This window comes from Trematomus bernacchii, unplaced genomic scaffold (genome assembly GCF_902827165.1).
Source record: "Trematomus bernacchii unplaced genomic scaffold, fTreBer1.1, whole genome shotgun sequence".
In the NCBI taxonomy this organism is placed as follows: domain Eukaryota; kingdom Metazoa; phylum Chordata; class Actinopteri; order Perciformes; family Nototheniidae; genus Trematomus; species Trematomus bernacchii.
This window is the reverse complement of record NW_022987828.1, coordinates 7,581,452-7,604,474: the sequence shown is the minus strand read 5'-3', so window position 1 is coordinate 7,604,474 and position 23,023 is coordinate 7,581,452. Positions and strand designations below refer to the sequence as shown.

Below are 23,023 nucleotides of genomic sequence, written 5' to 3'. Positions count from 1 at the left end.
GCCAAAATATGTATTAATTTCATGAAAGGTTTCAAAAAATTGTGGTCATAAAACAAAAAGGCATTTGAATGTGCTAAAATGTGTCCAGGGGCCTCATTTATAAAGCCTTGCGTAGGATTCACGTGGGAAGATTGCTTACATAGGACAAAGCAAATAAATACGCAGACATTTTCATAAAACACTGCGTACCGGCGTAGGATTTGCATGCGGCACGTCCTACGCCGGTTTCCCTTTATAGAGTGCCACAGTGACGCATCCTAAAACCCGGAAGTAAACTTCTTCCGGTTCCTTCGACAAAAACCAATGCAATTTCTCCATAGGATTTTGGAAAATAGCTCGAAATAAGGTCATAAATCTATCGATCATAAATCTATCGATTAGATTTATGATTAGAAAATTATAAAAGTAGGGTAGACATGTGGATATTATCCGGCTGAACAAAACGTGATCTGTCTCTTCAATTTGATGTAACATAATCGAGGGGTGATCAATAACATTTCCGTATTTATTTATTTCTCCAAGTTATGTTTTTGTGTGCACTGAGGAGTCTCAAACAGGCGTTTGTTAAATCATTTTAAGATTGGCTTTAATCCATTTGTGAAAATGAATTCTTCATATATGATAAATGAGAGGTAACATTTTATTTATGGTATTATTTCCACATATTTCTCTCCATTCTTCCTTCTGCCAACGGTGTCGCAGTTTCTCGTCTCTCCCGTTTTTGTGCTTAGTGCGTACGCATGGGTCAGAGTTTGCGTGGAGGACCGCACATTTTCCCGTCAAGTTAGTTTTTTATAAATTGCAAACAGTGCGTAGAAACTGGCGTACGCCATCTTTTGTGCGTACGCACCATTTATAAATGAGGCCCCAGGGCTTTACCATTAACAGCAATCGCTTTACACACAGTGATGGACAAAAGGGTTTTATTTATATTTAACTACACTGCCCAGCTGTTTAAAGACATTCTGAAGACTGACTCGCGCATCATTGATTTTTGTCTATTCATTTAATTTGTTGACGATAAAAATATGAAATATCACCAGCCTCATCAGTTAAAGTACTATATTATGTTGTCGAAAATGTCTTATTTAAGAAAAAAGTAATGGTCCATGAAAATCCACACCCTCTCCCTTTTGTCTTCGCATTCTTCTAACCAGCCAATTGTTTTTTTAGATGGCAACAAATTAGGGGGATTCTTTTTTGCAATAAATATTTAAAGCTGACACTCATTTAAAATGTACAGTTCTGCAATATTTTGCAAATGCTTTAACTTTGCTTAGTAAATTGCGTTTCAAGTACACCTTACTGCTATTTACTTAAAAAGATTAAATTTGTCCCTGGCAATTCTTGTGCTCACACACACACACAAGTGTGTTTATATTATTCACTGTGCTGTGGTATTATTCATAAGCAACTAAATGTAACCTACCATCGGCGACAGATGGTCTGGCGTATGTTCTCTACCCGACTGCCTCTTTGGACGCTGTACGCTCACACACACTTACTCACACACAAACACTGAGCCTAAAAGCTTGGAGATCTGGTGTTCCTCAGCCTCCCGGTGAGCCCATAACAAGAATGAGATTGACATTGTAAAGATTAACGTGGTGGCGTTGTGCAGACACAGATGGGCTCTCAGCGGTTCTCTAATGAAGGTGGTCTGCTGTACTGTATGTGCAGGGTTTATACTGTACGCTGCTCCACTTATTGACTTGGCCTCAGTTCAGGTCCCACTAAGATAAGTGCCAGGTGATGACATGAGGGCTGTGCGGGTGTGACACAGTTAGTTCTGAACCCCGTCGCTCCCAGCGAGCATGCTCCCTGCTGTGTGTTTTTTTATAGTCCAGAGGGGGCCGGGAGCCAAGAGGTGACACATAGCGGCAGTGAGGAGGGGGCAAAGCTGTAAATAACAGATGAAAAAAGATAGCAGAGATCCACATAGGAGAAGGAGTAGATGCTCGGTGAAAGGTGTTCTCCAAAGAGTTTCTGTACTCCCCCGTTTAGCAGTGGAGAGTGTTAGGAAGGGGAGCAGCCAGTGTTGGCTACAGTAGTCCAGTCTGGAGGTGGGTGGAGACGAGTGGTAGCACGGAGATGGGGAGCATCCAGTAAGAAAGTCCTGACCGTCTGCGTTCCCCAGAAGACCGTGTTCCCCCAAAGTAAGCCACCTGGGCTGTGGGGGAAGAATCAAAGGAGATGTCAAGCAAAGTTAGCCAAGAAGAGCGCATTCACAGGTGAGGGTTAGTCATGCGGGACAACAGAGAGGGGACCAGTCAGAGGGATGTTAGCACCTCTAAGCCTTTACTCAAAACGAAAGTAATGAAAGAAGCTTAAAGCATCTCATCTACGGCAGTGCTTCCTTTGTTCTCCTGCTCTTTGTTCTCCTGCTGCCCTGCCTCACTCACCCACGCAGGCTGACCCGTCGTCGTTGGGCTCAAAGCCCTGGTTGCATCTCCTCTTGGCGCGGCACTTATAGCTGCCATAGGTGTTGGTGCAGATGGGGCGGTCAGAGGGGCACACGGTGGGAAACTGGGTACACTCATCTTTATCTGAGGGAGGGGGAGGCGAGGGAAGGAAAGACACTTTTTCTCTAGTTTCAAACAAGGAAACATATTAGAGGGGTGAACAGAGAGATATTTGCAGCTTACCTGTGCAGCGGCCATTCTCATTCAGAGCAAAGCCATGACCGCACTGTAAGACACAGACAGTCTAGTTAGAAACAAGAATGTTTCTGAATAAAAATACATTTAAGCCTGTTCGATGTAGATCAGGAGATTATATAGATGGGTGAAAAATCGAGGAAAAACCTGATAAGATTATGAACTATTGTTTGGAAGAATGCAGTTAATCCTCCATGAGACTTGGATAATCTATGCTAATGAACAAACTGTTTTTGCAAAGGCTCAACACCGTACTGAAACACTTTATGTAGGTTTTCCCTTTTAATCGTCACACAACCATTGCATCTTTAAATTATTGTATTGTATATGTTTGTTTGATTTGTAGTTAAATAAGCAAAAAAAGCCCAAAACCAAGACTTTGACTATAAGATAATTTAATGCAAGATTAGGTGATAAAGCAGATAATGCACTTATCATAATGTGCTCCATTGATGCTGCTGTTCTTTGGCACATGTTCAATTTAACTGGCACACATAAGGTAACACACAGTATGTCTGAAGTCTATGTGTTCCTTTAGGCCCTTTGGTGTCAGTGCTATTCTCAAATTACTTGTGTGACATTACCGATGGAAGGACCTAGAAGGAACTAATCCATTTTGGATAACTATGAATAACTGCTTTACCTCTATTTCCACAGCAGGAGTGATTTCCTCCTCGTCTCTCGGATAGTGGATCTCCATCACTGTGTTGATGTCTGAAGGCTCCAGGGGTCGTGCTGATGAACGACCATCTGGCCAGTACACCTCCACATTGGTGGCAACATCCTTACCTGGTCAGACACACAACACACACAGAGAGGAACATCTAACTGTAGGTGCTTTAGTGATTCTTGAGAGCTCATAAAGCGTTCTCTTTCCTCTCTTTCTCACTGAAACAAACACAGTGAGAAACAGAGTGGCACCCTCCATTTACTATTTTAATCAGGCGTAGAGAAACCCCTCTCCAGACGGTCTCTGCAGCCCTTAATGAAAGTGGCATTTATAATGTAAACAGATCTCGAGTTACCTTGCCAGACAGTGATTTACTCAGCAGGTGTGCTGCCTGAGAGCCAAAGAATATTTCCCTTGTTTTTCACCCAGCATGACACCCTCTATTCTAGTCGAGAGGAGTATATATCACATTTCTACCAGTAGTGACACTTTTTGCACGTGGTGTGGAAAGTCTTCTCTTCTGTGAGTTATTTGGCATTAAAACTGAGTGCCTCCAGAGTTCATCCATGCTTGGACAGTTCTGATAAAGAACAGGTCCAGGAAGTAGCATTGGGCGAGCTACCAGGCCTGGATGACCACCAGCTGACATTTATACAGGGGCAGAAGAAGACCGGGAGCCAGTTCCTTACAACCAGGCTCGCTTCCAGCAGCAGCACCTGCTCCCCATCCCCTCAGCTCCCACCCACAGACAACATGTTCCCCCATGGGTGTCCAATCAGGCTAGAGGTATTCAAACAATGCTTTCCACATGGAGCTTTCATTTCCCTTCTCACTGAAACTCTGTAATGCTCATTCAGTCCATTTGTCTGTCTGCCTATCCCTTACCCGGCTGTTGCAAAGAGAAGTGCTGAGGTTTAGTCAATTATTTGATCAATCTACAGAGACTTTAAATGGCGAACATTGGATGTTTCAAATAGATAATTTGCTGCTTTTTCACAGATGATTATTATTGTAAAATAAATATCACTGGGTGTAAGGCTTTGGGGTTTAACATGCAAAAACAACATGCATTTCTAAGATTTCTCTTGCACGTTTAATCCCTGCAACAGTTTTATGTCATTTTATTGTTGACAATTAACAACTCACCAAGGCCAAAGTGGGCTACCGGCTCCATCTCACACAGGTACCCTGAGCCACCGTCGATGATCCGTGTATGCGGGCCGCTCTTTTTAGTGTACAGCACCACCTTAGCTCCTCTGGCAAAAGCACCAAACTTGGTTCTGGGAATCACCCGCAGCCAGGCGTTAGTGAGCCCCTAAGGCACAGACAGAATGGGAAAAAGGGCGGGTTTGGGTTAAGATGACGTTACGAGTGTTACCTTATTTTAAAGATGTGTCAGAAACACTCACCTGGTTGACTTTGTAGACAGAGAGAGGCTGAGCTGCACTTTCACCATGAGATATCAGCAGCTCCAGACGCCCATCACCATCAAAGTCTGTGGCTACAGCTCCTGTATTAAAACACAATGTTTCAAATGTATTTATTGTTTTATTAGGCGCATGAGGAAACCCAAGTGGAGCTCTGCTGCCACCTAGTGATGAGAGGTTGGAGTAGCAGATGGGATGATGGTCTTTGATGGATGATTGACAGCTGTCTGTTCTCCTTCACTCACCGGTTCCCCGTCCTTCAGGCTCTGCTGCCTCTCCAATATTCAGCTCTTCTATCTGGGGGTCTCCATGCTCTCTCCTGCTCACCCTGTCAAACCAACAAAACATCAATTACCCATCAGAACACTGTAAAACACAAAGACCAAGGCCACTATAAATAATTAAGCAATGTTGTAAACAACCTTTGTTAGTTTTATCAATTTTATGGTATGTCTATTGGTTGCAAATGTATACTCCAACCCCACTATAGAGAAACATTGCACTTTTCACTTCATTACATTTACTTGGTAACTACTCTACAGATTAAGATTGTACAGTACATAAAATATAGTAAATTAGCCGTTCACAAGCTACAACAATAAAATGTAGCTTACATTTTGATGCATCAGTGGTAACATCTAATAATGTAACAGATAATTATCCACCACCAATGGGTCATTTACTTCGGATTCTGATATAAAGATACCCAGCATAACATCCTCCCAAAACTAAAACAAAACACTACACGCATACGCAAGGGAAAAACATTTCCTATTTACAGTTATTTTTAAGCATTATGATGGGCTTTTTTTTAATTAAATACTTGTTGATTCCTATTTACTTTCTTACTGATTGATTTATCATTGTTGTTTGTGTGGTTTAAATGAATGTAATTGTCATCTCGCCAAAGTGCTTTGGTCAAAGGTGTCTTGAAACATGAGGAGAACTACTGATGTTACTAATAACTGAATGCTAATGGGTCTGTGTTTCAATCCTATTGTGGGCAGATTAATATACTGGATGAGCTTGAGTTGAATGTCTTCAGAGAGACATTTGTTGGAAGAAAGCAGCTCTAGTGCCTCTACCTTTTGTGACAAAGCATTTCTGTATCTACGTTTCCTCAAGTTATCATTTCACTTCACTGTGCTTTAATGTGCTGATGCTGGATATTAAACCACTCAGCTCAGCTCAATATGGATTAGTTGTAACCTATTGAATAAATTAGCCTGGGCACACTAGTTTGAGCTTATTTTCAGTGCCAGAGAGTTAAATTAGCTGATTAATCTTCACACTCTGACAGTGGCAGAGATACAGGCTGTGGAGCAGTGACCTCTGTTGGACATCAGTGTGACAAATCGTCTCCAGTATCCTGGCCTGCAGGAATAATCAGGAAACCTCTGGGGCTTACACTGATTATTGATGTTCAGATGAATTGACCCACCAGCTCATGGCAAAATTCACCATGACATCTGCATCCTGTTCAGACAAACATGCCATATCAGATTTGTCTTCAGACATGGGTGTATTCTACTATTAAGTCCAAACAATTGATATGTATCATGTATTGCGTTTTGAGAGCTGAGCTCATTAATATTATCTAGAGAGGAAGCCTAACTCAAAAAGAGACCTTAAACTGTCTTAATGAAAGATTCATTCATGTGTGGAGCAGGAGGCGGGATGCCAGACTAGATAAGTATCCTTGGCTGGGAATTAAAAATTCTTCTCAGCTTCCAAGCTGGGTTTTAATATGGTGTATAAAGACACAAAAAATGGTGTGTTAACCCTTATGATCACATGATATTATTTACTATAACACATGTGTTTGTGTGCATGTGCATGTGTGTGTGAGTGTCTTGTACATTTCAGTACCTAAAGAGCCTGTTGGCGGAGGGGCCCCTGTAGGCAATGTTATTGAAGAAGACCTCCATCTCGTTGTCGTTGTCAAAGTCAGCGGCCAGGACGGTGCGAACCGGTGACGGCATAGAAAACTTCTGGGATGCTATGTCCTGAGAATCACATTGTGCACCAGTGAGACACACACACACACACACACGTACGCATTTAGACATAAAAAGATATGCAGGGATGATTTTCTACATCGGGAATGAGTGCTTGAATAGCCTTTTATAACCACATAATGATCCCAGATTTGAACTGTACTGCAGGTGTATTGATGACAAAATGTTTCTTTACCACAATGCTGATCACATATTTGTGCATAGGCAGATTTGTGTCAGAGGTCAACTGCTTGGTTTATTTTATATAATTCAGATTTTGTGTGTGTGCATATGTTAATCTGTTTGTCTGTATACAGCCAGTCTCCCTTTTTACATCAGCCTGATATTTTTCTTGCTGATTTATGACTGTCTGCTCAAGGACCTCTCATTGATGTAGTGGTTCAGATTTTTTTTTAAATCCTATTTTATTGACTGTTTTATCTTTTTTTAGTCTCGCTGACACGATAAACAACTGCTTCATCTGGAAATCATCTAGGCTAAAAGGTCTGTCATGTGTCATGTGTAATTATAGCTTGCATCCAATATATGTTCATCCCATCATGAGAAAAGGTGATGCAAGCTATATCTGTCAATAACCTGAAGGTCACATGTTCAATCTCCATAACATGTCAATCATTAATCAGAATCCAGTCCTTGATTTAGAAGCTAATCTGTCATCTGCTCACTCACTTGCTGAAAGTCACCCTGACTTAAAGTCTTATCTAATTCCTAAAGTTGAGAACAAAGGACTTTTTTTATATACTCTTGCATCAGAAAGTAAACTGCACTTCTCCTCCCCAAAAAAATGTCTCCTCAGCAGAGGAGTTTTGCACAAGAAAGTAACGGATATCTCTCCGCTTCAGTGACACGGTGATAAGTCGGGGAAGAGTTATAGAGCAGCCCTTCACTCCCTCTAGTATTTACTCCCTGTTTTAATTATAAGGCTCATAAAGTCGGAGGTGGGGAGGGCCCACAGTGACCTTCTGCTTCTCAGGTGAAGGAGAGGGGATGGCCGACTGAGGGCCACTAGGGAGGGAGGGACGGTTCTACATTTACTATATTACAATGGGGATGAATAGAGGTGCCATAAGGAACTGTAAATGTGGAGCTCAGAAACATGGGATTTATAGGATAAGAGGGGACAAAGTTTGATAAAAAAACGATATAACTGGAGATTTCTTCCAACAAGGATTTTTATAAATAAAAAGATATTGTGAATAAAATCATTATTATTATTCGTTTTAATTATCCACTTAAAATATACGTAGTTTAATACATTATTATACTGTTGAAATCGGTTAAAATGATTGTGTGTATAATTATTCCCTGCTTTTTTTATTTATTTGCACAATAAGTGAGAAATCAAACCTTTGAGAAGGGACCTTTTCCGTCTCTTTAAATACATAATATATACATGTGGGTGTATTTGCTCGCTTGTGAGTGTGTTAAACCTACTGAAAGGAAACCCTCAGCAATAGATTTTAATTAAAGCACAAACAGGCCTAATCGGCACTTTCTACGACTCAGGCAAGCTGCTGTTTCAGCCCAATTTAATTAGCGGTTTACTGGAGTGATACAACAGCTTCATTATACATGCCAAAGGTCAACACGGCTAGTAGGAGTGTCAGCTCGGGGAAAAGGGGTCTTAAATATGTTGTGGGCTTGTGATTTAACAATCTTAGTTAAGGAAAACAACAGCTAGCTAATTTAATTGGTCTTCTGTGTGTAGGTGTGTGTAAGTGTGTGTGTGCGTGTGTCACTCTGATGGAATTATCTCTGGGCTAAGCATCACACATTAACCCCTTAGTTGACCCCTATAAAGATGTCTGCTGTGACGTTTATCTCTGGTAAAAGATGCAGTCGCAGCTGCTGACAGATAGATCACCGAGCGCGAAACCTTCACAGATTCACACGCAGCAGAGCTTTTCTCTGTCTCTCATGCTATTACCATACAGGGTAACACATGCACACTGCTGTCCGTCTCACAAGAGTTGTCTATACTCATTGATTGAGTAAATCACCATCCGTCCCATTTTAAATCCCACTCGATCCCAAAGTGGGACAGCACTGACTCCTGCTAATTCACTAGCCATCCGTTGGCATTGATAATTCTCGTGATTCACAGAGTTAAGAGGTGAGACTTGCTGTCTTTGTGCAACTTGTTCATTAGACATTGATTCTGGAGGAAGAAGAAGAGAGAACTACAGCCTCACTCTGAAACTTGTCTACATCATTGACAGTGCTTGATATCCAAATGGGGGAATCACTCAACACAAAGGCTGTACATTATAAATAAGTGCTGCTGGTTACTCTGGAGTATCCACACAACTTACTGTGAGTAGTTATCATTGCAACCGATTTCTACTAAGGAAATAGTCCCAACCAAAACAAATAGTCGACCACTACCTACATGGTTAGATTTCATGGGGTTTTTCACAACATACTGTATGCATTTCTTAATTCATGTCAACTGATAATAAAGGCTTCATTATGAAATTGCTAGTGTAAGATTGTCCCTTTTAGCTTGATTAAAGCCAAAACTAAGACAATCATACCGACTCTACTTAGCAATTGGCCTGGCGTGCTGGCATGTTGAAAGTTATTAGAATTTGAAAGTTTTCTATTATTTTAACTCTTCATAAAACTACTGCGGTATCTTTTGTGTGTGTAAAATTAACTTTAAATTAGTTAATTAAATGTATTAAGTTTTGCCTCTCTCTGATTTCACATACCTTCAAGTGTGACACATCAAGCCATGTTTGCATGAAACATACTCAGGCATTGAAAGCTGTTAAATACCCAAGAAACACATTTGGTCTCACCTTGAACTTCTGTTTGCGGTTATTCAGCTGCATGTAAAGGCGATGAGGCCCGTTCCAGTTCCCGTAGACGATGTCTGTCTTGCCGTCACGGTTGAAATCTGCCAGAGCAACCCCTCTGCCATGCTGCATGGGGTCCTCCACACCTACAGGGATTTGGCAATGCATCAAACAATCAAGCCTTTCTTTTGTATTGTTTTTGCAGGATATGTCTAGAATTAAGACATCCAAGGCTATGATCTGTTTAGTGTCTGCACAAGTTTCTCTTACCAGCCTGCTGCGCCACATCAGTAAATGTCCCATCTCCATTGTTCTTGAACAGGAAGTTGGGACCGTACTCGTTGTCACAAAACACATCGGACAGGGATTGACTGACAATGGGCCCCACCACAACACCTCGCCCCCCTGCACACACAGAGACAAGGCTCAACGGTAAGAAAATGAGTTAATCAAAAAGAGTGTGAGCGGACTTCTTCTTTTTACAGAAAAAATGAAGCAGGATAGGTGAGAAAACAGAGAACAGAGGGAGAGGGATCAACGCCATAACAAAACTGAACGGCGAGAGATCATTACTGCTTTCCAGGCCATTTCCTCTAAGCAAGGCGGGTCTTTCTGCTGACACAGACACTGACTCTGATGGGCTACACACACACACACACACACACACACACACACACACACACACACACACACACACACACACACACACACACACACACACACACACAAAACCACATCTAGCTCAAACAAATATAAAGACGAAACACAAGTCGAGAATCTTTTGTGTTAACCAAAAGCTAACAGTCATTTTCTTTTCGTGACTGTTTAATACATTCTCAATATCACCCCTGTATTTTTCAATGACATTCTATAAAGTGAAGTGTCTCATCTGAAACTAGCAGAGTCTAATTACGGAGTTGAAAGGGCTTTGATTGCCCTTCCAGTATGCAGAGTCAGTGCTCTGCATCAAGACTTGCTCCTGATTTACTGGCCCGCTCCATCAGCCCAGACAAATATCACTCGCCCCCTATGGCCATAAACCACTAATGTCTCTCCAGAGATGTGTAACCATTAGATATACAACTTCACTGCCTGTCCCTCCGCTCTGATTAACGGCAGTTTGATGACAAAGCCATCCACCGTACATCATTCACAGCGATTATGGGCCGGCTCTCCCTGCCCCTCTGGTGGCTTGGATGATATCCTGCATGCTAAAAGATCCATTGAGGATGAAGATTGATTCTGTTATGCTCAAATGCAAAGTCGTGTCCCATTTCCAAAATTTACTTGGACATCAGCGTCAAGGACTTTTCAATGGTTCAAACAAAGTGTTATGGAGGCAGCACTATTATCAAAGAAACAAATCATGGTAAAATCCTTCATTTTGGCATTTATTGTTCTCCTCTTCTATATCAAAACAGGTATCCATCACAGGGTTAAGTGAAGTGTTGATCCAGCTGAGTTGAGGTGCAGTGATGAATTGTAGTCCTGCTGAATATTTCAAGGTCATCCATTCAGTTTTAAAGGCATTTGAATGGCAGTTAATGTCTTTATTTTTGCTTTTGCAGCAAGGCAGCTTAAAATAAAACAACACCAACAGATTCAATCTTTGAAACAATAGCAGACATTAAAATGGTAAATACATTGCACACAATAAAAAGACAACAAATGGCCAATGAAATAAAAATGGCAGCATATCACATACAGTGCTAGGCTTTGGTGAGGTGTGAAAGGCAGGTCATGGTATATGTATATATGGACATGGGAAAAAATGAAACATAATTATATAATAATTATTCAGAAACATCAACTTTAAAGAGACAGTGATTTAAAAGTGTCATGGTAGATCTGGCTGCTTAGGTTATCTTTCCAACAGGGAAAGCTGTTTCTCACCAGGGACTTTATTGGCCAACTAAATCACCTTATAAACCAATCAGTGGGAGGATCAGGAGTGATACTTGGCCCAAACTGTAAAAAATATCACCAGTAACTTCCTGTCAACCTCAAAAACATTTAATGCTGCAGAACATTCGGTCTCTGTTTCCCTTTATGGGATGCACAGTAAACCTTTGATCTTACTGACTGCACATAACACTCACTGTGCTGTAGTGACGTCCACATACTTTTACTCACACCTTCAAAAGTCTGGGGGAACTACGTCAGGCTGTGATAGATGCCATATCTGGGCCCTTGAGCTGTTCTGATGTATGTGCGTATCGCCCTTCGCCTTTGCTTCCCTGTGACTTTGACTGGAGTAAACAGCTGACTGGGCCAAAAGAGCCCACTAACACTCTCCTTCTTCTCTCACGCTTACACTCATCATGTTCTCTTTCATCTCTTGCTTGTTCTTTTTTTTACTCACATGGCACCTCTCCAGCTCTCGCTTACTCGACTCCTGTCCTGCACTGAAGTCCTATATTTCAGAATCCATGGCTACGACAATGCTTTCCATGATATCTGTGTAAATCAGACTGAAGGCCCAGCACTGTATGAGGGTGCACACACACACACACACACACACACACACACACACACACACACACACACACACACACACACACACACACACACACACACACACACACACACACACACACACACACACACATACACACACATATCTACCAGTGAATTTGTTGACACCGGCCTCCTCTGCCACGTTGGACAGGGCAATGACGCCCTGTGAAAGATCACTCGCTGCCTCGTCCATTTCAATGAGAGCATGAGGGCCCACGTTGCCACTGGCATAGTTGGCGATGTAGATGGCATAACGCCCTGAACCCTGGGTGGAAACAATAAATATGGTTACCATTTATTAATATACTTTACTTATTTTTTTATATATATACTATAGCATAACAATGAACCATAAATGTGTAGCTAAAGGTGAGTTGATAATCAATTTTATTGATGGCTATTTAAACAATTGAACATCACCATCTCTTTTCTGAAACTATTTATTGGTTTCTCCCGATAAATCAGATTTCAGTGTCGACAAGTTTTATGATAAATCATTTTTTCACAGTAACAAGGACACTGTTTCTTTAAATACACATTGCTGCTTGTTTTCTCATTGTCTAAAAAGACCAAACCCATAAAACCTGTTAGTCCATCTCTAAATGCTTTCCAACTTCTTAGACTTGTCTTTGGTGCTCTAGCCTGTTTGTTGAATACATTTTGACAACATGTATTTATTATTTTCCTATCTTGGTGAATAAAATGCAGTTTCACCTTTTCCAAAGGAAGCCTTTTCTTGCCTCTTTATCTTCCTTTACCCTGTTTCCTACCCTCTACACCAGGGGTCTCCAACACGTCGATCGTGAGCTACCGGTAGCTTGCAAGCCCTCAATAAGTAGCTCGCCAAGAAAATCCAAAATGTAAAAAATACACAAAAAAACAAAGGAAATGTAATTAAAAATATCTACAGTACCCTTTGCATAAACGAAACCTCAATCATAGCGAACTCTATCTACTTACTACAACTCTATATCTATCTAACACCCCTCCTCCCCCACAATGAATATCGACCAATCACGTTCTTGCTTGATTTGCAGGACCAGCGTTGCAGTCGGGAAGAAAAGCAATGTGGAGCGGCACCTCACCACTTCATAAGGAGTTTGACCGTGATTTTCCTTCTGGCAGAATCTACACAACAAATCAGCCCCATTGAACACAGCCTAGTCATGCCAGCCTATACAGCACATGAGGGGCAGAGTTGTACTGTGTGTGTGTGTTGCAACTTGACGCAAACATACGCATGGCATCATTTCCACTGGGGACAGGGGGGACATGTCCCCCCCACTCTTTGAAATCCCGTTTGTGTCCCCCCACTTTACAAATATGTTTATTATAATTTGTTAACGCAAGCCGTCATCGCCACGGAGGAGCACACAGCCTCTGTGATCGAGCGAGACAGAGAGGGAGAGAGAGAGCGAGAGAGAGAGAGCACACCTTTATCTATTTAATATAGTTGTAAAAAATAAAGTAAGAAATTATTCCAATGTGTACTATAGGACAGTAAAAAATAAAAATAAACAGTTTAAAAGGGGAGTGATTAGTAAAATATGCATAAATAAAAAGAAAGAATGCTAACTAGGTAACATAAGATAAGAATAAACAAGTTTAAATGATTTGTTATTGGTTGTGATCATATTCTAAAGATTTTGGATTATTGAAAAGTATACAGCTCCCTTTCATATGAGTGTTGAGAGCTGTATCCATCAATTCACTTTGTGCTCAAAGTGCACCAGATTGATGCATTTAACTTCAACATTTAAAAATAAATCTTCCCAGGGGTGCATGCCCCCGGACCCCCCTAGAGGAGGTGAGGTCCACCCCCAAATAAAGCAGGTTCAAATAATTAAATTGCATACATTTTCTTTTAGTAAACACTGAAAACGGGTCCCACAGACCCAAACAGCACACAAAGGTTAAAGGTCAGCATATCATAATGTTAAAATGTGCTAAATATATACACTGCAAAAAACAAAAAAAAGAGGAGTGAAAGTAGCTCTCATCCTAAAAAAGGTTGGAGACCCCTGCTCTACACCCTTCCTCTCAGCCCCTCTCCCTGCTCCCTCCTTTGGAGATTAATTTCACACTCCATTATCAGTCAGAGTCCCTGCAGACACAAACTCACAGACGGAACCACACTAATAGACTACACACTGGATTCCAATGAGCTTTCCCACCAGGCCTAACATATTTCAATCAATACAAACACATGCACATATGCATACACACACCATACACGCAATTTCACCATTTGTGTTACCACTACTATATTTTTACAAGAGAAGAAAAGTAAATGAGTCTAGTTGATGTAAATGTCATGAAGCGTTGCACATAATGGCTTGCTGAGGTGGGAGGAGGGGTTGCAGTTAGACACACACACACACACAAAATGAGAATAAACTACAATAAAAGACCTGAAGGCCACTGGCAGTTACTTAACAAACTTAAAAGTCAACGATTTTTCAATAAGTCTCTACCCAAGGCTAATTTCTGTCACTGGAATTGGCTTTGTGAATAGTGTGACATGCATGCCTGGAAAGTGCATGCTGGTGCGTGGAGGTGTAAGGGGTTTAATGCCCTTTAAATCAGTCTTTACAGCTATCACTGAAAAGCCTGAAAGATCCACCACCACTAATGTAGCATTTTATTTTTTGTGTTTTTAAGTGCTTTTTATCAATTGTGTTTGAACCACTTTGGCTTTTACAATCCACCTGTTTCTAAAAGCTCCTGTCAGTGCAAAGTGAGCCGATCCATCCGTTCAATGCGAGATACTTCAATATGTTACCTTCATCAGTTTGTATAAGACTAATGCTGGGACTTCACTTTCAAGGAGACTGGGAGGGATGAAACGGCCGGATGACTAATTATCTCTCTTTTTTTCTAAATGATAACACTTTATTCATGAGTAAACAAGAACAAACACATTAGCTACCTAGCCAACTAAACAGCATGCCTTGGTTTTGGCCTTCTGCCGTCATTCCAAATCTGGTTTTATAAAACTTGTTTAGCAATAGGAACGTGTATTCTCTCTCTCCATCTGTCTGCTGGTACTAGCATGGAAGAAAACACATCAGGGTTTTGTCTTCCTCTAAAAGCATTATGCCATTAAATGCAGATATCTTTCCAATCGGTTTGGCAGCTGCACAACCTATCAGTGTTCAGTGAGATGGGACAGTGGTTAAAAAAAATCTATTGTAATCCCTACTGTCCTCTTCCAGCTATCACTTTCTTTATCCCTTCCCCTGATTAGAAGTGAGAACTGCATGCGTGTGTGTGAGATAAGAGACAAAGAGAAAGTATAAGCGTGTCAGAAAGAGAGAAAAAAAGGGAGTAAAGGAGGTGGAAAGCGGCAAGAAAACAATGGGAAAGGGTCTGAGAGAGAGAAAATGCTACAGGCAGAAAGCAGTAGTGTGCAGTCATCACTCCTCCCCTCGTACGATGTTCTATAAAACAAACGAGCCCTGGCTTCTGTAATTACACTGGTGCGATGGACAGAAGAGAGAAAATGGCACACCATTTCCCCAAATGAACTGTCATAGCACATGCTGAGAAGGGCGGCGTAGGCAGGGCATGAGTTATCACTGGTAAACAAACAGAAGCACCCATGCATGTACACAGAAGACACTCTGGGGAGTTTGTATGTGTGTGTATCTGCATATGCTCTACTTTGTGTGTTTTTGTGTGTGTAATACCTTCCTGTCCACACAGGCCACTGAGCGCCCAGCCATACGGTTGGCCACATCTCTGTGTTCGTTGATGTCATCGTTCAGCAGATCCTCAAAGCGTCCATTGCGGAACTTAAACAGCTTGTCAGAATATGTTGCTCGACCTTGTTGCAGAAAGAAGAAGAGTTCATGAGAGTCAAAGATTGCTCAGAGAGTTAAGAGGTGTTATGAACTGAAGAACTTGTTCCATCTGAAAGTGACCTCTTCAATTTTTACAAAAATCTGAGTATAATTTTGGCAGTGTGCGCTCCGTAGCTCTCAGATTGATTAATAGCACAAAGCTTATCTGTTAACTGATGAAGACTCAGATGAGATAAGCTGCATACTGATTCTCCTGCTTTGTCTCTGTTCAGGAGAAAAGGCACACCCTTGTGAAAGTGTATCCTTGTGTATAAAAAGCATGTACTGTACCAGAGAAGGCGTTATTGGTGTTTAGCACATAAATCTCCTCCCGACCATCTCCATCGATGTCACACGCCGTCACTCCGATGGCGTTGCCTTGGCGGTCTCTCAGGGCGTAGAATGGGGAACTACGGTTGTCGACAGCGATGTTGACAAGCCTTTTCTTCTGCTTGTCGTACTTTAGCACCAGGTTCGGGCCGTTGAAGCTGTCAACGGGCACCAGAGGCATGGCTGTTACATGTCAGCAGTAATTGTCACGCCTAAATCAAGGACTACCATTTTTTTCCCTGGTATTTATTATAGTGAGTAATTGCATGTATGTTGCCTAAAATACCTAAAAACATGTTTATATTTCTTTATTTGTAAGATTTGCTTGCTCAAGAATATGCTTGTGCAGAAATGTGTTGAAAATTAGGGATTAGAAAATCCTTATACTGCATGTGGAACAATCAGTATTATTACAACTTGCAGGGCTATAACCTGAATTTGATAACTAAATAACTGAGCTTGCAGTCAACATTTGTTTTGATGTTTATGTTTAAAAAACAACCTGTACTTTCTTCGTCTATTATTGTATATACAGTATAATCCATCCATTGTGTTTGAAAAATAATAGTGTAGTATAGGGATGCATTTGTAACATTTCTTTAAGTGCTTTTAAGTGCTGAATAGCAGGGTCATATAAACTAAAACACTCTGTCCTAAAATTATTTTATTCCCCAATGAAATGACATCCTCCATGACGTTTTATGATTCTTTCCTGCCCAAAAATACCTGCTGAATAGGGTGTCTTGCATAAATGACATTTATTAAACAGGGTCAATTTAGTCCATCTATATTCTGTTAAGCATTGGGAAATTCATTGCTGCTTCACTGAATAGTGGGAGGCTTGCCAAACTGTTCCCATCAATGGCACTCTGTCCAATCACATCCATTTCTATCAGCAGAGTGAGCCTTAGGGCCTACCATCTCTCGTCTTTTATACTTTGCCTTTGTCTTCAACCTTTAACTTGAACATGACAGTGTACTTTTCTTTTAGCCTCTGATTTGGAGTAAGATAAAGCTTGAAAAAAACTAACTTTGAGTAAGAACAACCTGTATTACACAACCCGCCCCAGCCTTTCTCACCCAGCTACAAAAATCTCCAGGTCTCCGTCCCCGTCCACATCGGTGACAGCCACGCCATAGTTGAGCTGGGTGGGGTTGTTGTCATAGTCGGGAGGGAGGACGGTCTTGGTTATAGCTGAGAACATGGGCTCTGATCGCTGAGCCGAGGAGATGGAAGGCAGGAACAAAACCAGCCACAACAACATCCTCACCTGAAGGGAAAAAACAGTGTTTGCAATAGAAAGGTAGAAGGGCATCCATCAGGCTGCTTAAAAAACCTCTGCCACTTAAACTCAAATCTATACTTATTACTTAATGAGCAAAAACTGGAGAAATAATGTGTCTAAAATACAAGGTAGAACACCGCTGCTGTACACTGGAGAAAAACACACCCGCATGACCATCACAATTCCTATGCAGGAAATTCACACACAACACTTTTCTTTTGAACTACTGCACACTTTTGTCTGGGCAGATGAGGCAAATAAGAATAAAATAAAAACTGTAAGTCATACACTTGCAAACTGCAACACATGCCCTTGTTGCCTATTCTCTAGATCCATCGCGAGGCAAACATCGACGGATCATTGGCAGAGCTTGCTCCTGTACTCAGACATAAAGATGAAGATATACCACCGCAATCAGCAGTGTTCTGCAGGGTTAGATCTGAACAACCCATCACAGGCAGACGGGCTGAGGAATTACAGGACAGAAAATCCATACATGGAGCAGGGCATTAGCCAGAGGCCAAGTGAACATAGAGGAAACCAATATGACCTGATATAACAGACCTGAGGTGCTGTTTCCTCAGAGACAGTGACCAACGCTGCGTTAGAAAAGCTGTTTTGGGGATAAAAGGCTTTCTGATGTAAAGGTGTCCTTTTAGTGGTCAGAAGATAAAAGGTGAACATAGAGGAATCGATCCAATCGACCTCCGAAGTGCAGGCAGGTAGTAGTGGGCTTTCTGAAAACTGAAAAGAGAGAAGAAGAAACCGCACTGAGGGGAGAAAAGAAAGAAAAAGGTCACCTCATTAAGGCTTAAATAAAATGCTCATCATCAACAGCACTGCAAGACTAAACACACACACACACCCACCCACACACATGCACTGAATGGCGTTTACAAGCTGACAACTTGATTTGCTCTGCCTGTGGATTTATGGAGGCAGCCCTATTCATAGAGCTCATTCCATCTGTAATGTCATTGGGCCATTCCCATCTCTGCTTGCATACTGCTTCAGAGTCTCCCTTTTTTTCTCCAAGTGTCCAGGTGATGTATGGCTCTTTAACATCTCCCTCAACAATTCAATTTAAGATAAAAACCGCATTGCCGTTTGAGTTATACTCTCAAAGGCACGTCGGCAGGGAGAGGAAGCACCTTCGCTGACACCTGCAGAAATATGGCCCCGGCTAATGCTAGCTCTGTTGGCAGGCAGCACAGTGATAACGCTGGCTGGGGAGCTGGTAGCGATGTAGACTGTGGCTGTTAGCAACAAGGGTTAATTAACAACACCGGGAGCTCGAGATGAGGCAGTTTCTCCCCATTAGAGCAGGATGTAATGACAAATGGGCTAAGCCAGTCCAGACTACAGAAAGCAGCTTTAGAGACTTCCTCATATACTCCATGTTAGATAGTGTCAGCAAGCTATTAATTCAAAGGGGAGGAAAAGAACAAAAAATAAATAAAAGTGTGGGGGGAATGGGTACACTCTTTTCTTTAATGTAGAAGCACTCGGAGTCCTTTTATAATAGACATTCAGAGGACAAGACAATATTTGATGTATTAAAAGAATACACTCACAGGTGAGCAGCTGAACTTTAAACAAATATATATGTATATTAAGACGCTTTATGATGATGGTACTGCAGCATCATTTAGATCAACACATATCTGAAATTGAAAAGAAGTAAAGTATTCCAAAAAATTCAGCCAAACGAAGAAATACTTATTAGAGAGATGCAGAAAGAGCAGATTGAGACCATTGGGGACCGGCCTGATAAAATGGCAAGGCAATACATTAGCCAGTCAAGGACACACAGTCACTTTGCCCCATTCACTGCAGTAAAAACCAAGACACTCCACTTGAGTCGCCAATAAAGTTGCAATGTGACTTTTCTATGGGCGACAATTCACAAAACAATCATTGGGGTTTTATAATATCAAATATGCAGGGTCAACAACAATCTGTCCCACTATAAGAATAGGAAGCATCCCATATAGTCATTTGTAGTAAAACAGCCATGAAATAGCATTTGGGAAAAAAATGCCGTTTGATGCAGAGAAATGTTTTCGATTTAGTTATTTATGTTGGCATTAAGAGGCCATTACGCCAGCGTGCAACATCAGCATGTGCTTTCTGGAGCGTTCAAGCCCGAGCTCTGATCCTGATAACACTGCGACAAAGAGCCAGCAACATCTTCAGTTTTAAAAACACGCTTCCAGAGGCTCTTCTCTGTGAAGGACACCTTCACTGCAGAACACACACACACACACACACACACACACACACACACACACACACACACACACACACACACACACACACACACACACACACACACACACACACACACACACACACACAAACACACAAACACACAAAGTGCTGTACCAGTCCCAGTGAATTACACTTAGCAATCACTCTGAGCAATCAACAATTGCCATTAGTGTAAAGCTCCAGTTTATCTCTCATTTACCACAAAGAGCATCAGACAATAACACACCTCATTCCAGCTAATACACACTGTGCAACAACTCAATATAATGCTTCATCCGCTGCATCACAAAACCCAACTCACTTTGTTTCAAACTTTTGAAATGTCATGAAGATGATGAACAAATATTTTGTATAGTTTTGTATGTTTTTATAAAAGTCACACCATTTAATTTATCACCAATATGATGCATTGTAATTAATCACGTTTGGATGTGGTAATGCAAAATATCTATTTATACTATTTTGTAGGCTACATTTCTCCAATTGAATTAGCCTATATTAAATTCACAACTCTAAACGAAAATAGGTTCAAAATCAAATAAGCTGTGAAAATAACAAACAGGAAAAATGTGCAAACATGTGAACATTGCAGGTCTATTTACACAAAGAATAATCATCAAAACTGCGGTCTTCTTTTGTTTCACACTGCTCATCGGCAGTTTTCTTAAGTGATCCGCTCTGAGTGAAGCAGCACTACTCCGTGGTAGTTTCTGCATGTGATGATAAAACAGTATTCTATTAGGCTACCAGGTTTCTGACCAAAAACTGCTGAAAAAGCGTCCTAATCTGGAGTTATAATATTCTCAGAGCAGAAAGTCAAATCCGGACGGAGATAAACTTTCTATCGCCTCTCCCTGCAGCACATCCCAGCGGAGGCTAAGTCTGATCCCAGAGGAAGGTATCAGCCTCAGCAGCAGCAGAACTCAGGTACTCACAGATGCAGAGGCGCTCGGGAACTCCGACAAATCCTCCAGCGATTGACAGCCAGGGGAGAAGAGAGAGAGAAAAGGAGATACCGACAGCTAATTGTGCGGTTGATGCCGCAGTTATCTCAAGGGTTTTTCCCACTTATTCCCTTTACACAACTTCCAAAAGATTTGCTTTATGAAATCACTTGTGTGATATTTGAGCCAATCGCGGGACAGCCTTCGAAATATTTAAGCCCGTAGCCAATAACAGCGCTTGGAAGCAGGAGGTGGGCGTGTCCCCAGGTGCTCATTGTGGTCTGTCAGAGGGGCGCAGCTGGGATGGGGATGCGGAGCCTCCTGGTTCAGCTGGGATGCTCTGCCTCCACCCATCTAACAGAGTTCAGAAATAATTAGTTTAATTCACCATAAATCATATATACTTGAATAATTTAATATACTTTTATATATCTTTCGTTAAAAAAAATCTGGCATGAAAACGATTTGAGCAATAGATATCAGAGCAGAGGTGTAAGAAATAATGTTTTTCAATTACACCTTCAAATCTGTTTTGATTTGATTTGAATTATACCTTCGGGTCAAAGGTCATTCTGAGGGGTTTTCCGGGGTAAGATCTTGATGCATAAACAGTCATGTGATGTAAACCATGGTTTTAGTGCGTCACTGACATGAAAATGTGTTGCAACCTGGGTTATATTATCAATAATAGTCGGCTGGCCACGCCATGCTCTCTGCACTCATATGTGTTGAACTCTGGCCCCTCCCACTCTAAAATCACTGCAGCCTGTAAACAAAGCATTAGCCAGCACAATATTTTCAATATCACAAAAATAAATCTTCAATTTGAAAAATGAACATGCTTTTTTATATAGTCCAAACACAACTTGCTGACCTTTTAATCTGACCAAAGTAGTTAATGTAATTAAATGCACACTTACTAATGAAACTTTTTATCTAAAAAGAACTAGAGAGCTGTTTCAGCTCTTTTCGTGTCAAGGGAATACAACTGCATCACATTTGCATGGAGAAGAGCTACAAGCACCAATAGCAATGATGCTCAAAAATAATAAATAATTATTTGTTCTTTGTCAAAGTTGGGTGTTCTGTCTGATAGCAGTCAGTGTGTGTGTGCTCGTGGGCGTGTGTGTGTGAGAGAGAGTTTGCAGGTTTACTGCTGCCAGATGTATAATTCTTATGTCATGCTCCACTGAGTACAGCCTCCCTGAGACCCCCAATGAAATGAGTTGTGTGTGAGAGAGTGTGTGTGTGGGTGTGTGTGTGTGTGTGTGTGTGTGTGTGTGTGTGTGTGTGTGTGTGTGTGTGTGTGTGTGTGTGTGTGTGTGTGTGTGTGTGTGTGTGTGTGTGTGTGTGTGTGTGTGTGTGTGTGTGTGTGTGTGTGTGTGTGTGTGTGGTTGCGCACAGCTTGGTGAAATGAGATGTTCACATCCCAAGGACGTCTCCCACCATAATTTAAACTCACTGGTGCTGGAAGACTTCAAACTGAAAGTGCTGAAGTCATAAACCAGTGCACTTCTGTCTTTACTGTTATTGTCTGTGATCTACTGGTGTAAATCCACAGGCAGGTGGCTGTGACTCAAACAATGCAAATACTACAACAGAAATGTCTCCATGCTGTGATTACTGCATATTGGCTGCCGGCTATAAAATTATGTCAAAGACCTAAAGTCAACACCGCTTTTAGCCTTCCTACTTTGATTGCGCTTGTGTTGCAGTTTATCGCCTTGATTTACAAGTCGCAGAGTTTTCTCACACAGTCACAAAATGTAAGAGAAAGAGAAAATCCTCGGGGCTTGACGTACTGCAGCGCATACCTTTAGCTATTTACACCCTGATCTACAGTCTCCTACAGCAGAGACCCAACTGTTTTTATTTATGAGGGGACAAAGAGGCATCTATCAGCACTCAGCTGAAGCCAGTGACAGTGCATAGTGTGACTTTGAGGCGGCGAGTGTATTGTATTTGTTCCCCAGAGGCACACTGGGACAAATCCCAGACATGATATTGTGTTTTCAGACTCTCCCAGTGCTTCTCACCTCCTTATTTCACCCTCACCCATCGCCAAGGTCGCACCACGCCTCCCTCCTTAGATGCAATGATCTTAAAATAGAGCGCCTTAAAGTGATGATGAGGAATGAAGAAAGCTCAAGGGAAGAATGGCCAAGGGAGGGGGTTTTTTACTACAGCATGAAGAAATGTCCCCTTTCCTCTTAAAGGGCTGTTGAAAGATGTATAGTGCTACAGCATCATGATGAATCCCCTC

The 23,023-nt window shown here is 41.5% G+C and overlaps 1 protein-coding gene across 1 annotated transcript; it reads right to left on the bottom strand.

Moving 5' to 3' along the window:
• Positions 1 to 1,161: 1,161 nt before the first annotated feature.
• On the bottom strand, positions 1,162 to 17,524 carry crtac1b (cartilage acidic protein 1b). The gene is made up of 14 exons (XM_034152495.1): positions 17,340 to 17,524; positions 16,221 to 16,417; positions 15,777 to 15,913; positions 12,196 to 12,352; positions 9,841 to 9,975; positions 9,574 to 9,716; positions 6,624 to 6,760; positions 5,000 to 5,082; positions 4,737 to 4,837; positions 4,474 to 4,642; positions 3,301 to 3,446; positions 2,646 to 2,688; positions 2,403 to 2,546; positions 1,162 to 2,170 (listed from the first exon to the last, which is right to left on the bottom strand). Exons 1-14 carry the CDS (start codon positions 17,522 to 17,524, stop codon positions 2,043 to 2,045), a joined length of 1,905 nt encoding a protein of 634 aa, XP_034008386.1. The 3' UTR covers positions 1,162 to 2,042.
• Positions 17,525 to 23,023: the final 5,499 nt, after the last annotated feature.